Below are 16,279 nucleotides of genomic sequence, written 5' to 3'. Positions count from 1 at the left end.
AAATAATAAATATTGTATATTAAAAAATGAAATAAACATTTTAAAAAAAAATTATTACTACTTATTTTTTCCTGTACTTTAGTCGAGCCCCTCCGAATTACAGAATCTTCCTTTTTTTTCTGTTTAGCCTCTGAAAATTACTGTTCAGAGGATGAATGAGGATCATATACATAAGTGTAAATGACATATAGTCTTGTACTGTCTCAGTTCGACCATTCCCAAGATGTGTGGTTAATTGAAACCCAACCACCAAAGAACACTGTATCAAAGATCTAGTATTCAAATCCGTATAAAAATAACTGGTCTTTACTAGGACTTGAACGCTGGAACTCTCAACTTCTAAATCAGCTGATTTGGGAAGATGATTCACCACTAGACAAACCTGGTGGGTTCGAATTACAGGATCTAAACTACTCAAGTTAAACACCTGTATCTGGGGGAAAAAAGTTTTTTTGCCATGATAATCAGCCTGCACATACGTCTCGATTTGTTGCGAAGTGCTTCCACATCCACCATTTTCTATGCATTTCTCTTCCTGCAATTACTTCCTCTTCCCAAACCTGAAGAAATAGCTCGCTGGATGATTCAGTTCAAATAATGATGTCAAAGTTGAAATGATCGCTTATTTAGCAGTTATACAAATTGCATTTTACTGAGATTATTAAAAATTGGAAAGTTTTTTTCAGATCAAAAATTTAATGAATGATCCTTGTAGAATTATTCATATCTTTTCTAATTTATTTATTATCTTTCTAAAACAAAGACATCGTTTTATTTAACATTTTATATAACCACGTATCACACCATAAAAATAGAGAGAATATAAAATAAATGGTTAAACATATTTGAAAATCGGCGATTGCTAGACCATTCATAATATTCATTAAAATAACAGTTATCATTAACATGAATATTACAAAAATAATTCTAATAGTATAACAATCTCATAATGTTCGCTGTTAAATTCATTATAATCAAGTTCATCTGTCATTATAACTACTGTTTTAATAAATGAGAAAAGTGGAAACCAGTTTATATAATTAATAGAAAACAAAACCAATAAGACAAACAACCTATGATAGTACCTAAATATAAAAGTTTTAAATCATAATTATTTCTATCAACTAGAGTGACAGAGAAATTTTCATGTTTTTAAAATTAACTTAACAGGTTGCAAAACCTAAGGGCATGTCCTCGCTACAAGTTGCTTCTACTTGCCTTCAATACATCACTCTTCTTTTTCCTGTTTAGCTTCCAGGAATTATTTTTCAGGTATTACCAGAGGATGAATGAGCTTGATATGTATGAGTAAAAATGGAAGTGTAGTATTGTACAGTCTCAGTTCACCATTCCTGAGATTTGTGATTAATTGAAATCCAACGACCAAAGAACACCGGTATCCATAATCTAGTAATCAAATCCATAACTGCGTTTACTAGGACTTGAACACTGGAACACTCGACTTCCAAATCGGCTGATTTGGAAAGACATGTTCACCACTAGACCAACCCGGTGGGTTTCTATACCACTCCTATAATCCGGCATGCACAACACATGCTACTGGTTGCAAAAACACTAACATTTCAAAATGATATATAGTTTTTGTCAATATACCAGGAATTTCTAAAATAGGCTGCCAAACTTCTGCAGTGGTTTTCTTCTATTAAAATAGATTCCTGTATACATGGGATCGGAAATGCTTTGTTTTCCTGCTAGCCGCCATTTTGTTTCTTTCACTAAATAATTTTTATCTCCTGGGTTTGACAAATTAGGTTGAAATTTGGCATGGTACTTACTAAGATAAAGAAAAACCTGTTGCTAGAAAAATGAACAATTCAATGATTCAATACTTGAATTAAGTAGCTGAATGTGTATATGTAATTTAATAGGCATACAAGCAAGTCATGTAGTTACATACGTCCATATCAGATTTTTAAATTCTGCTATGATAATGGGAAACAATTACATTGTTGTACAATGAGTGTAAATGTAAACAATAGCTTCTATTCAATAGAATAGATGGAATATACATACTTTTGTGTGTATAGTAATTTTTCTAATGCTACTGGGGTTATTGTTTTTGCATCTGTTGTGGTGGAGTAGATTCTGAGTTACTGGATAAAAGTATTATTCTTTTGTAATGTCAACAATTTAGTTTACTTGAGTTTATAGTTGGAATAAGCAAAATAAGACTACTTTGAATAGGCTCATTTCCACCTCAGTAGATAAACACAGATTTTCACCATTGGGCTGCTGCCTACCTTCAAGAAATTCACGAATGGCCTCTCCAGCCAGCCAAGTGACAGTCTGGTGTGCAATCTCTTCGAATGGAATGATTGGCCCTTATTTTTTCAAGGAAGATGATAGCCATGGCGTTACAACATCAGCTTGATATGTTCAAATGCTGCATACCTTCCTCATTCCAGAACTTTTGACGATTTCCTGTGAATGAAACACTTATTTCTAACAAGATGGAAAACTAGTTATACAGCCAGAGTGTCAGTAGACCTTCTGAAAGATCTTTTCCCGAACCGCTTCGTAAGTAAGAATGGGGATATTGAATGGCCTCCACGATCACCACACCTGAGCTCTTGCGATTACAATTTATGGGGATAACAAGTCGAAGATTTTTGAGACTCATCCAGCAACGTTAGAGGACTATTGTGTACTTAAGATTTATTGCAATATATGACTAAAAAAAAAATTTCTGTATGTAATACAGAATAGGTATTTAATACCTATAAAAAGTATGGTTTGATGGCCACACTTTGTATTTTGTTGAATGATCATTAGTTTATTGACTCAACAAGAAGTTACAGTTTACATTTACTTCACACAACAATATAATTATAAATATCCCCCATTATCAGGGCAGAATTTATTTTATTTATACTTAGAAAAGTATACATGAAACATCAATAGATAAGAAAACAGATATAATCATCATAATTATATAATTCAATAAATAATTTTTATTTTATAGCTATTGAAACATTCTTTTTTTTAAATTAAATACAAAAACTAATTTTCCATTTAATTGTTTTTTTTTTTTTAATATAGTAAACACATAAAACAACCACATTTTTCTTTATATAGATATATATATTATATATATATTTATTATAGACAGAATATTGTTTTAAAATAACTTATTTAAAATGCAACTGTTATTTCAAGAAGAAATATATACAGTAACTTTTTTTACTGGAGACTTAAAAAAATATCAGAGATCCTATATAATATCTAAATCTATTACATATATTTAAATTAAATTTTTTTTTTGAAATGTACAATTATGAAAATTTTCTATTCTTTTAGAAAACTGTAGATGTAATAAACTTAATGAAAATTAGATGCCTAATCTCTACTATTAGAATCTTCATCCACACGATTTCTTTCCCTGTCACGTCTACGATCTCGTGACCTTGATCTTTCTGATCGCGATCTAGAATGGCGTCCTCGTGATGTACTGCGAGATCTATGTGACCTGTAAACAAGAATTCATAAATACATTACTATTATGTAACTATTAAATACAATTAATGCTCATAACTGATATTTTAAAATAGGTTTTTCCTTTGTTAACTACAAATATTTATAGATTAAACAGACTGTAGAAGAGCCAAATATATTTAATCTTCACACAATTTACTGCGTCTTTTAATTTGAGTAAATATACTATCGTACAAAACCTTTTCCATTGCATGTGGTATTAATTCGTAATATAAAGGTATTAAAATATAATAAATCTTTTAAAGGTAAAATGCATTTCGCTAATATGCAGTTAAATCTATCTGCAAATATATTTCAATAATCAAGCACTGAATTTATTATTAAAAAAAGTGGTTTGGATACAAGACTTGCGCCTGTTATCTTGAATGCAGTAAAAACTAAATTGTCACAGTCATCTTATGTAAATCAGATTGAACCAAAGAAGTGTAGAGCCTCGCATAACAATTTGTCAACTGGTAACTGTTCAGAATTAATAATAATTTTAACAACTGATAATTGTTCTGTTAACAATTAATAACTGTTAACTTGATCACTTAGTATATCTATCTTAGTGTAGGGTTTTGTACATTTTATAATATTTGAGTAGATTATGATGAAGTCCTTAGTGAATATATGTTGAACGTCAAGAAGGTAAATGTTGGACTGCATTTGTGAGATATTTATATTTTTGGTTAGGACTTTTCAAGGGCTTACATTATCTTTCTTTGAAGCTACATCCTATTTTAGGCAAATGTAGTAGGACATTATACAGGTGAAGCAGTTCAGTTTAAAAATAACAGATAATACATTTGGTAATTTGTTTTGTACATAATGATTTGTTTCACCTATTGTTCTGAAGGCCACTTCTATCCACATTTTTTAACATTAATTATTCTCTAGTCTTTATATGTTAGTGGCAATTTATAGCACTGAGTTCTGAGGATTGCACTTTTAAGTGCTAATCTTTATTAGTTTGTATAATTTTTAAAAGTGCATACAAATTGTCTTACGTTGTTAAAATTGTGTTCACATCGTCTTATGTTGCCTTTGTACAACAAGATGTGCTATATATTTTGATGTTATAAAAACAATACACTAAGTAAGCAAGTACAATTTAAATATAATGCACTTTCTAATCTCACTTAAAAGTATGTCTGCTTAACTTAAAAAACTGTCAACAATAAAAATAGTTGATAACATTGTGAGGGTCAGTACACCAGCACAAATTGTCATTATAATTAAAGTTCTATGTTAAAATTTAATAAAATTTGTACGTAATAGATAAGATTCAAAGTTGATAGTTTTAAATAAACTGAAAAAGTGAAGTATTTATATATTTTTGATGTCATCTTTAATGTTTTACTGTTGTATTTTTTAACAACATTCTTATCTAAGTAATAATAAGTGTTTTTTTTCTATTAAAAAAAAAAAATCTCTTTTCAGTAAAATTAAATGCTTCAAGAAATGTTTTATTGGAAGTTACAAGGTGGCACATGCTGCAAGAAGCATAATGTTTGCTCGATTATAAGGAGCACTTGTAAAATATTAATCTGTCATAACATGAGCTGATATATTCTAACAGCTTTAATGTTCCATAAAAAATTAGGAAAATCTAAAATGGTCAACCATAATAAACTGAAGTAATTACAGTACTTGTAATTTTGCTTGTTTAGCTTATAATTGTTAAAGTTTCATTTTAACCAAGCCATGAATTATGGTTTATACAAATCTTCTGATTTTCAAAGAAACAATGTAATTTCTGTTCAACAATGAATTAATATGAATCAAAATTACATAAATCGTATGAACCTTTCAAAAATGTATTTATGGCCAGGCAGATTCTACATTGAAAGATATAATATACAACTTATTATTTTACACCAAATAAATTAATAAAAAACATTAAGTAGCTTAATAGATTATAAAACTTACAAATTTAAAGTAATTCAGTAAATGCATCTGTAAAGAAGTAGCATCTATAAAGTGTTTAGTGCAAAATGTTGAATTCTATGAATCTGAAATGTCAACAATAAGAAAAAAGAGCATTTAAAAATATGATTGTGGAGAAAAATGGAAAAAGTGAAATGGTTTTTAAGAATGAAGTTAGGAACTGTAACAAAAAAGAGAACTGATGAAGATAATTATTCTGTGCTATTTTAAGATAGACAACTTTATCAACCTGGAAACATATATTTAGATGGGAAATACTAACTGCAGTATGATCAAAGTTTTTCTAAAAATGCCTTTCTACGCAAAGGCCAATCAGGTTCAAAAAGCCTGTATACTTTGTGAACACCCTTGGATGACAGAAGAGCGCTGATGATTGTAAACATGGTCCATAAAATGGAACCAGCATCTATGCCAGTTCCATTTTTTCTATTTAGAAAGAGGCTTGGAATGAAAATTATTTCAAATTCAGAATGAAAAGAAAATACAGACTGTTAAAAATTGGTGGAAACACCACAAAGAGTTCAAGAATGGCATGGTCAAATCCTGAGGAATATAGATTGTGGGAAGAAAATAATGACAATGAGGAAAGTAAGGAAGAGAAAGACAAAGGTCTTGGAAAGATAAGATATATAGCAGGGTTTAATTGCTGAAAAGAGTGCAAGAATTGAAAACATGGCATGTCAAGATAGTAACTCCATATGAACAAGGGAAAACCTAAAGGCGAAGAAGATTTAATTATGTGATTATAACTTGACACAACTAAAAATATTCTTAATATTAACACTTAGGGCAAAAATAATTTTTTCAACACAATATAATAATAAAATAAATTAAAACTTTATATACACACCAATGTAATTTTGTTTGCAATGATTACTAATAGCGTAAATAAAAATCATTATCATCATAGCACATATCCTTCCTTTTTAAGTATAGAACATGTTCAATATTGGAAACATGCAACATGCAAAAAAGAGAAACATCCAATTACTAATACTCATTTTTTCTTTTAAAATAATTAATTATAATTTAATTCTGTCTTTTTTCTCTCTCTCTCTCATAAAATACGTTACTAAATTTTATCTTAAGATAACAATCTAGTTGTTAATACTCATAATCTACACTTTTCAATAACTGGTGAAAACTATAGTTACAATGTAATAATAACATGACTGGTTCAGATTATAACATTACTAACCTAGGTAAACATTTCATTCCAGCCACAACAGAGCACGTAGTAATTAAACTGGGTTTTTGTTCTTATTCTCCTTAATACTCTTGCATGAGGAGAATTTTCTAAAACTTTACAGTAAAAAAGAAATTCATGGTAAGAGTTGTCTTAAGTAAATATTTAAAAAATATAATCAGAACACCTTTAGGCAGAAAATAAAAATGTAATTAAAAATTCAGAAAAAAGAACTGTTTAGCATAAGAAAGTTTGACAAGCAAATTTAGCACGTAATTATAAGCAAATTAATATGGAAACATATGACTCATGATGTAAATCATTCTTACTCGCATTTAGTTTACAAAAAAAATTATTACTCTGAAAGATGCAAACAACAATATTCAGTATTAAGCGACGTAATAGTAAGCCAACAATATGAACTGCTGGGCTTTGGAAAGCTTGCAAGAGCCTTCATTAGATTAATTACTTAATTAAAAGTATTCTTGAATAATTAAAATAAAAGATTTCACAAACCCTCAAAGAAGTTTACGTCAAATCACAGATGAGATGAGATAGAGAATTTTCTTTCTATAAATACACTATTTCACATGCAGTGGCAGAGGTTTGCTGCGCTGCTGAAACTACAAGTCTTTCAGATCATATTGTCCAGTTGGACACAAACACTCTATTTCCGTCTGCATTTTTGGTCTAATTTTGAAAAACATATGACCCCTATCACAATGCCAGCCCAAAATCTGCAGTTAAGAGTGGCTCATAATGAACACGCAATGACTTTTTATAAATCACTAGAGGGTTCTGGTCCCAAATCTGACCATTCTTTTATTGATGTACCAATTTAGAAGAGAGTGATCTCATTGCTAAAGATGACTTCCTTTGAAAAATTGCCATTTATCAATTGCTCAGTTTCTAACAACCATTATCAAATTACTTAGCACTTCAAAATTATGGCTTGAGGTTCTTGTGTGTAAAATCTTTTAGGTATACAAGTGTGCAAATCTTTTGGCAAACCAATCTTGCCGACACACAGACACTTTCACACGTGACATCAAGGACATCTGATTAATGTCCACAACTGAACCTGAATTACATTAACTGGTATCAAAACTAATGACTAATTTAATGCATATAACAGAGAATTCCGTGGAGTTGGTTGTACAATTATCCTATAAAACTGTAAAACAGTACAGTAATGTGATTTTCTGTAAGTACTGCTGTTTGTGTAATACTCCATACAGATTACAAACAATGCAGTTGTAGCTCTAACCTAACTGTATAACAAATGAGTATAGTTCATTCAAATCTTTCATTCTGTTAATACTGGGCAAGTGTATCTGAGTGAACCATTTGAAATATTCAAAACAGCAAAATACTAATAACTGAAAACATAATAAAATAATGCATCATTTCTATAACGTTATAGAAACATTTTTTTTATTTAAATGTATTTAACAAAATTCTAGTAAACAGATGCACATGTGAATTGGGACTACACTGGACTGAGCCAATATTAGCTACAGTCTTCAGTAATTACTACCTTAGTAGTATTAAGCTGTAATGCATCTGTTCAGTTATCACCATAGAATTAATGTAAAAATACTAATAGGCAATACTGTAAAATAATTTTGAAGCAGCAAGCTACATATACGTAACTACTTGGGCTTTCTGGACCCAGCATGCAGTCATCAATTTTACACAATAAAATTCATGCATCAATAGATGCATCAATGCTAAGCCATTTTATTGTTGCCAGTGGTTATTACACATATAATGAACCAAAATAAGAAAAGGAATTTTGCTCTTTTTTAACTATTACTTACTTACCTATTAGGTAAGTTTTTAAACTATTATACCTTTGGGATTTGAATATATTTTGTAGCCAACTACTTCATTAAATTGCGATTTTTCTCAGGGGTACTAGAAAACAAACCTTCCATGCATCGCAACCTACGACAATTCTATAATTCCTGTAAGTAACTTGCTTACAGGAATACTTAAAACTATTTTTGAAATTACTTATTTACTACATCTTTAAAAACAAGTTACAAATATATAACAACTTAATAAGATAGGGAGATTCACAATAAACGAAGTTGATGACACTAAGTACCAAAATGCAATCAGGTTTTGTAGCAAAATATCTAAATATAAGACTTTACTACCTTTTTCAAATCAAATAAAATTTTCCTAAATCTCATTAAAAAATAATATTTTAACAAACCTTGAAGAACGTGACTTGCTACGAGAGCGTGATGATGAACTCCGTCTCCTCCTTTCTCTAGAACGACGACTATCTCTATCGCGTTCTCTGTCCCTATCTCTATCTCTGTCTTCTCTAGCAGAACGGTACCGTTCCCTTTCCCTTTCTCTTTCTCGATCTTCTCTCTCTCTTTCACGATCACGATCGCGGTCCCTATCTCTATCCTTCAGATCAGCTCTTCTTTGTTGGCGTCGTTCTTCTACCGTTTTCTGAATACAAACAAAGAATATTTTCATCAGTTATTATTATTTAAAAATACACATAAAAGTAGTTAATCTTACGAATCTACTAAAAATGACAGAATTCATATCAGATACAAGATATCAAACAAACGATCTGATTATTAAACAATTCTACAGAAAAAAGTACAGTTTCTTTATTGCTTATTTACAAGTAAATTAATAATCAATTAAAATCAAATTTACTTACAAAAGAAAAAGGTGTTGCACCATTATTAGTATAAAAACTGATAAACAAAAAAATAACCATTGCACACTCCAGACTAAGTTCACTTAAAATGATTTCTTGCACTATGATCTTGTTAGCATCGAATCATATGAACGACATCCCATTTATAGCTGTTTGACAACATTATGGAAATTAGTACTCAGACGTGTCATTTTGATTTCATTTAAATATTAATGTTAAAAAGTAAGCCTTGCCTTATTATTTTTATCTATTATAATATTGTTCACTTTAACCCTGGTGTTCTGTTTGTATTTACTGTATTAAAATACAATTAGGGTCAATATGACCAGTATAATATTTTTTTTTAATATAATTATTTGTATTGTGTTTAAAAATAGAATTCTGGTTAAAATTACTTATTATTAATAATAATATACTGTTCAGTAAATAATATTACTTGAGTAAGTGTCGAGTCAAGTCACTTGTTGCTTGCATAAATGTTTGCTACATTTAGATTAAATAATGCTCAATTTATCCACATTTTTTGAAGGACAAAACTTGCACAGTGTACATTTTGTCCATGTAACTTCCAAGTCAGAAGTTCCTGAGAGGTAAATTTTATCTTGTACTTTAACTTTCACAATGTTTAGTTAATTCAATGTTTTAGGCATGTAGATTTTCATTTATGGTTTTTAACAGTGAGCGATTTAACTTGTAAAGAAAATCCCAAGTCTTGAAAATAAAATCTTTTAGCGAGAGAATTCTTATTCCAGTTTAGATTGACTGATGTCCAAATAACATATGAATTGAATGCAGATATGTCAAGCATTTGGTAAAAAATTATCATGGCCATCAGTTAGTTGTGTTTACAAGTGTGTGGCTACAAGTCTGTGTGTGTATCTGTAGCACCTTAAGTAACATTATAATCTGAAATGATTTCATTTTTTATAGTTCTTACACTTATCTCTACTTCAGTATGTAAAGTACTCACAAGTACCATTGTTTACGCCAATGCGTAAAGTAGCTTTAATCCAAAATAAATTCAATGTCTTCTCGTAGAGTCAAGTTCACCGTAATTTTCTATTTTGTCTGCTATGGTTGTAATGTTTCATAAAACAATTTCTATTTAGTCAAATTAGTCATAACTGTTTTTGTTCTCACCAATTTTAATGTTGTCAAAGTTTCTAGAAGTCTAATTTTCTTTGTCTGCGATGATGTCATTCCTCAACTTGTTCGAGTTCAGCAACTATTTTATGTCTTATGTAATTCTTTTAATGGTCGGCTTGGTTATAAAAAATAATCTTTGTTATGTCTATCGTTCCCAAATTCCCCACGTTTCTCTTATCGTTCCCCAACCTTGTTGTTTTTTCTCGCACTAACACTTGCACACTACCTGTTGTCGTCAACACACATACTCTTCTGTCTACGGTCTAGTTTGCTTCCCCTTCTTTTCATCACGCCACCTTTTGTCAGTGCAGGACAGACTTCCACAGTGTGTGGATGCCTGCGACTCGCTCTCGTTTCTCTCTCTCTCTCTCTCTCGTATAGTGTGGTTATATTCGTTGCCTTTGTGCATTCATAAATGTGTTCGTACTAGAAACGTTGATTTTAGTGTGGTTATATTTGTTGCCTTTGTGCATTCATAAACATGTTCGTACTAGAAACGTTGTTTTTATGTTACACAATCAATATTGGACCTATACTTATTTCGATCTTACAGAAGTCAGTTTCTGAAAATAAATCACATTTATTAGTGGTAATCTTCGGAGGCCTTTGCCTAGGAAAGGTTTGATACAGTTTAAAACTCAATTTTATTCATTAACTCATTTATTATAACATGTAAATATTTAAAGATGAACATTTTCTTTTATGAAATGTACATTACAGTTGTTACCATTGAACATAATTGGAAAAAATTGTCTATAATTCTATACCTTACAGCATTATTTTCGGCTCTGTCATAGCTGTAAAAATAACTAAGATAATAGATTTATAATTTTCTTCTTAGAAAACTGAACATCTGAATGGATTTATATGTATGTTTTTAAATTAACTCTGCGAATATTTTTTGTTATGTTTAATACGTATGAATCTTTGTTGTATGGCAAAAGATCTTTTAAATATTATGTTTGTGATTTTTCTTCTTTATAATTTAGAATGTTCCATTAAAATAAAAGGAATTTATGTAGACATAAAATTCACGATTGTGAGATTACATTTTGTGTAAGTGAATAGCAAGATATTAATGTTTTTCATTGTACAGTAATCTTCTATTAAACAATAAGGTAATTTAATGATATAATTTTGTGTATGTAAAAGAAATATTAAAGGTAACAAATTTACCTATATTTTAACTTAAGGGTTGTATATAAATATCGTACATGGAGATTTTGTGCAGTCTTAACAAAGTATTTAAATGTGATAATGTATTTATGTAATTTTTATGAATATGGTTATATAATTTTGATTTTATTCTGTCAAAAAATGAAGTCCAATTCTTTTGGCAAAAACGAGCGACCTATGTGTCATTTTATTTTGTAATTTTTCCCAACAACAATATTTTTGCTCTTTTTTGGAATATAGTTTACTACTGCCATTATCAGCAAAAAATGAAAAATGAACTGTGAACATCCTTTTTTGTCATTTGCACCAGCAATCATTTCTAATTTTTTTCTTATGGTACCAAGCACAGTTGTTTTAGATCTAAGAAAAAGTTACTCTAAATTTTAAAATGTAAAGAAGCTACTATATCTATTCTAACATTGTGACCTCAGAGGTCACTAGTTGAATCCCACACAACTCATTCTCAGATTCTTCTTTGGCTGGCTACCTGGTTCTTTTCCAGTAAAAACCCGCAATTTCAGCATATTATAAGTACTATCATCACATATTGTTTGTATCTTTAGCACGTAACTTTTGAGAATTGGTAGGAATCTACTGTTTGAAAGGACGACAGCCACAAAAACCAACTAATTTTTCTCTACAGTTACAACTTCATCAGGATAATATAATTTTGGTAGAATTATCAGAACAGACTTTTTCCAAACTTTACGCACATGAGCTAATTTATTTGTACGCCTTTGTTCTTGATGTGTCTATTTATTATCAAAATGTAAAACTCAAGATGAACAAAATATTTCAAGGGATGTAGTTGCTTGGAATATGGGATGACTATTGTCTGGATCTGAAGCTTTTTGTTGGTTCCCAGCGAAATTCATAAACTCCCACAAGTAATAATAATCCACAGTAGGCCTGAAATGAGATTTTTCCTAAATTCTTCCATTTCTCTCCATTAAGCTAGAGACCCCACAAATGTTACTCATTTTTGATAAAATTGAAAATAAGATGAACTCACCCAAGTATGTTATCCTGGAAGATCCATATTGTGTGACACCAGATGGATTTTTGATAATGTTTTTGTCAATCATGTTGTTGTCGAGGCTCCATCTTCCACTAAATCTCTCCTTCCTTAGAATACTTACGCTTGCTGCAGAATTTCTTTGCCTTGTTCCATTATCTTTATATCAGAGTCATCAATATCATTTCAGTCATCTCTGATACTTCACAGTTGGAAACTACTATGTTTTCTTGAACTTGTTCAGTAGTGTACCTGTTATGTATGCAAGTGACATGTCCAGATGTGATAAAAATTCATGTTGAGATTTGCATATTAGAACAGTCATATAAAATTTTATCATAGTTACATAATGCTTGTTTTCTTCCCAACCCTCCTCATCCACAATGGTTAAAACTACACAATACAATATAAAATCCATCAAGGTCATATTGGTCTGAACAGTACATTACCGCAAAACTAAAAAATAGGGCAATAAAAGAATAATATTAAAAACAATCATGTGGCTACTAAATCCTTCAAAATAAAAGTAATAAATGTCCTAAGTAAAAATCTTCAGCAGTAAAGAAAATGGGCAAAAACTCACTCGTATCATAACTGACCCAGAACAACAGAGTTAAAGAGGTACTTATGACAAACAACAGTCGTCAACCAGCTTGAAGCAATACATGTCATCATAAATTATTTATCATTACTAACAATAGCATAAGTTATATGAATTTAATGTTCTTTACACTCCTGAATAAAAATTTACAGCTATGTGAATTATTCAACATTGAATATTTTTTACCTAATATATAAATTACAATATTATTTGAAAAACATTTCACTAGATTCATAAAAGTCAAATAAATAGAAAAAAAAAATTGATAATTTATGCACACTAATCTTAATTAATAGGATTACCAATATGTCTTATTAAATAATATCTTGTGTAAAAACCTTTTTGCTTATTCTGCCAAATGTCCATTGGAAAGTAAAAATATCCACGTCGTAAGAGTACTGTTTACATGACATATGTAACTAACTTAACAACATATTCAAAAAGAGCAAGATTATAAACTTACATATTTATAAAATAAGAGTTTTGAATGAAATGATTCCAGCAGATAAATATACTGCAATTAGGTAATCATTATCATCCTTCAGAATCAAGTGATAGTGTTTATATTACTTTACGATTAAATTGTTCATTTTTTTAATTGTTAGCTTAACTAAACCACTATTTAAAACAGCTGATTTTGATAACTCTCAGTTTTTATATGTGATAATACACTGATATTACAGTATTTTAACTAATGATGAATCTAGGGATTCAAAAATCCCTAGATTCATCACTGGTTACAGTCAAAAAGGGTTATTGCACTATTTTGTGTTTTCATAGATAGTTTTTGTTAATTATATTTGATATGATAGACAAATTTTAATAATCTAAGGCAGTAAATACACCTGTTGCCAAGCTGTACCAGGAATAAATTCATTTCTCATTCTCAATGACCATGCAGAATTTTTTCTTTCCTGAGAAATATAGCATCAACTAAAAATACAAATCTCCTGTAACAATTTAAACATCTGGGTACAGATGTACACAGTATTGATTTATGGTAAAAGTGAATGTTACATAAATAGTAATGGTGATGTTTTGTGTGTAAATGAACTGTGTCAATCAGTACTGAAGATTTTAGATTGTTTAATATTCTGTCAAAACTCAACTGTTCTGGGAATACTGAACAGTTTGTGTTGTGCAACTTAATTTTTACCAATTTATCACTGTAATGATCCAAAGAACTAAGGGGCATGTCTGTCAATACTAAAAAGAATGTGCCTAGTTTTTTTTTCATCTTTTACGACTGCATAAAATCAGTCCATTATCAAAATCTCTTTGAAGCGACTGTTCAGGCCTTGCAGTCCTCTCAGTAGTTTTTCATATGTTCCAATCTCTGTGCTCTTTCTGGTGTTGAAAATGTTCATGTTGTGAGTTTTTTTTTTGAGCTTTTTGTCCTTCATTTTTTCATTTAAGTTTACTTGTCTGTGGTGTCTTCTGATGTAACATCAATTTCCTTCAGATCCTCTCTTATTTCTCTGGTCCATCTGCATCCTGTCTTGGATGTGTTTCAAGTCGAAATTGGGTGTAAGTCAAGTTGAAATTAGTTTTGAATCTTGCATTCTGATGATGTGTCCAAAGAATCCTTTCCTCTTATTCATGGTGTCAATGATGGGTTCTAATTCTTTGTACATGTCTTTGTTCGGCATGATCCACCACAGCCCATCTTTCTGGTAATTTTTGTGATACAAGTTATTCCAATTCTTCATTCAATTTTCTGGAGTCTGTCGGTCTTTGATTGCTCCTTCAGGTGGAAGAGTATTTCTGCTGCATGTGTCTTCCGGTTTTATAAGTGTGTTAATGTCTTATTTTTGCTTTTATGGATAGACTTTTTACTATAGGTGTACTATGTTAATTTCTGAGCTTTAGTGCTAGTTTGTTCTTGTTTGGATTAAGGTTTTTCATTTAGGTTGTAGAGTATTTAAATTGGGTTACTTTTTTCACTTTATTACCATTTATGTTTACTTATTTTAATTGTGTTGGTTTTTGGGGTATAATTTCTGTCTTTTCAAATGATATTTTGTGCTTAGATTAATATAAGCATTTTTATTATCAAACAATCAACATATAACATGAGGCCAACTTTCTGATTTTGGATATGCAAACAAGCAGATTTTCTGCTATATAATTAATAAGCATGTAACCATTATAAATTTTGACTAAAATAGGCTCACAGAGTTTAATTAAGTTTGTTACTTTGTTTGTATTATATACTTTTTATTTTATAAATTTTGTATTATGTCTACAGACAATTTTAAAAATGTGAGGTTAAATGGATTTATTCAGAGAAGACTGATTGTGGATAATCACGGCATAATTAGATAAGAATAAACTATTTTTTGATTATTTCTTATCGCACGTTCTTGCTTAAAAATAAATTTTATCATACTATGACATCATGCTCGCAATGGGAACAAACTTTTCCCCCAGAAAGCATTACATTAGTGTGCGTGTACAAGTATTCACAAGACTGAGTAATTCTCAGGAATGGTGGTGGGGGTTAGACTGGGAGACCATCGATAAGATGCAGTTTGTGTTTGGATTAGTCTGTGTGAGCTTGAGAGCTCACACTTTGTTCAGAAAACTGTTCAGGAGGTTTAAAATTTATGTTTTATTCTGGATACAGGTATAAGAAACTATTATTATTGGCCTCTCCACAAAAAAACTTCAATGGATCCATTACAATATTACTAATCCGTTGACTATTTAATAAAGAACTATTAAAAATGTTACAATGATAAATTATATTCAAAATTATAACTAAATTAATTTTGGATTGGTCAATTCCATATAAATAAGATGATTTGTGAAATTCTGATAGACAAATATCAAAGTTCAAGTAGATTAATAATGGGTGTTCTGAGTCAAACATCCACTAAAAGTTTGTTTTATATATTCTTGCTGTTAGTAACATTTTTTTGATATGTTGAGTTACTGTAATTGGTTTTATGTAAAACTTGAGAGAGCAATCTTATGATATAAACTTATCAAGTAGCATAGTCTTAGTGCATTGTTTCGCAAATT

The 16,279-nt window shown here is 30.0% G+C and overlaps 1 protein-coding gene across 5 annotated transcripts in view; it reads right to left on the bottom strand.

Moving 5' to 3' along the window:
• Positions 1-2,333: 2,333 nt before the first annotated feature.
• LOC142329796 (putative RNA-binding protein Alsin2) overlaps positions 2,334-16,279 on the bottom strand; it is a 37,724-nt gene continuing 23,778 nt past the window's right edge. For 2 of the 5 annotated variants that reach the window (XM_075374601.1, XM_075374604.1), the window contains 2 exons: positions 8,850-9,097; positions 2,334-3,487 (listed from right to left, as the gene is read on the bottom strand). In XM_075374601.1, coding sequence (XP_075230716.1) covers positions 3,358-3,487; positions 8,850-9,097 — 378 coding nt within the window. In that variant the 3' untranslated portion in view covers positions 2,334-3,357. Of the gene's footprint in view, positions 3,488-5,424; positions 5,508-6,292; positions 6,365-6,640; positions 6,745-8,849; positions 9,098-16,279 lie in introns of all 5 variants that reach the window. The other 3 variants (XM_075374603.1, XR_012757594.1, XM_075374602.1) reach the window with 3 other exon arrangements.

The sequence above is a fragment of the Lycorma delicatula genome, chromosome 9 (assembly GCF_047948215.1).
Source record: "Lycorma delicatula isolate Av1 chromosome 9, ASM4794821v1, whole genome shotgun sequence".
NCBI lineage: Eukaryota > Metazoa > Arthropoda > Insecta > Hemiptera > Fulgoridae > Lycorma > Lycorma delicatula.
Note: the sequence above shows the minus strand (reverse complement) of the source record. Positions and strands in the feature narration are given on the sequence as shown.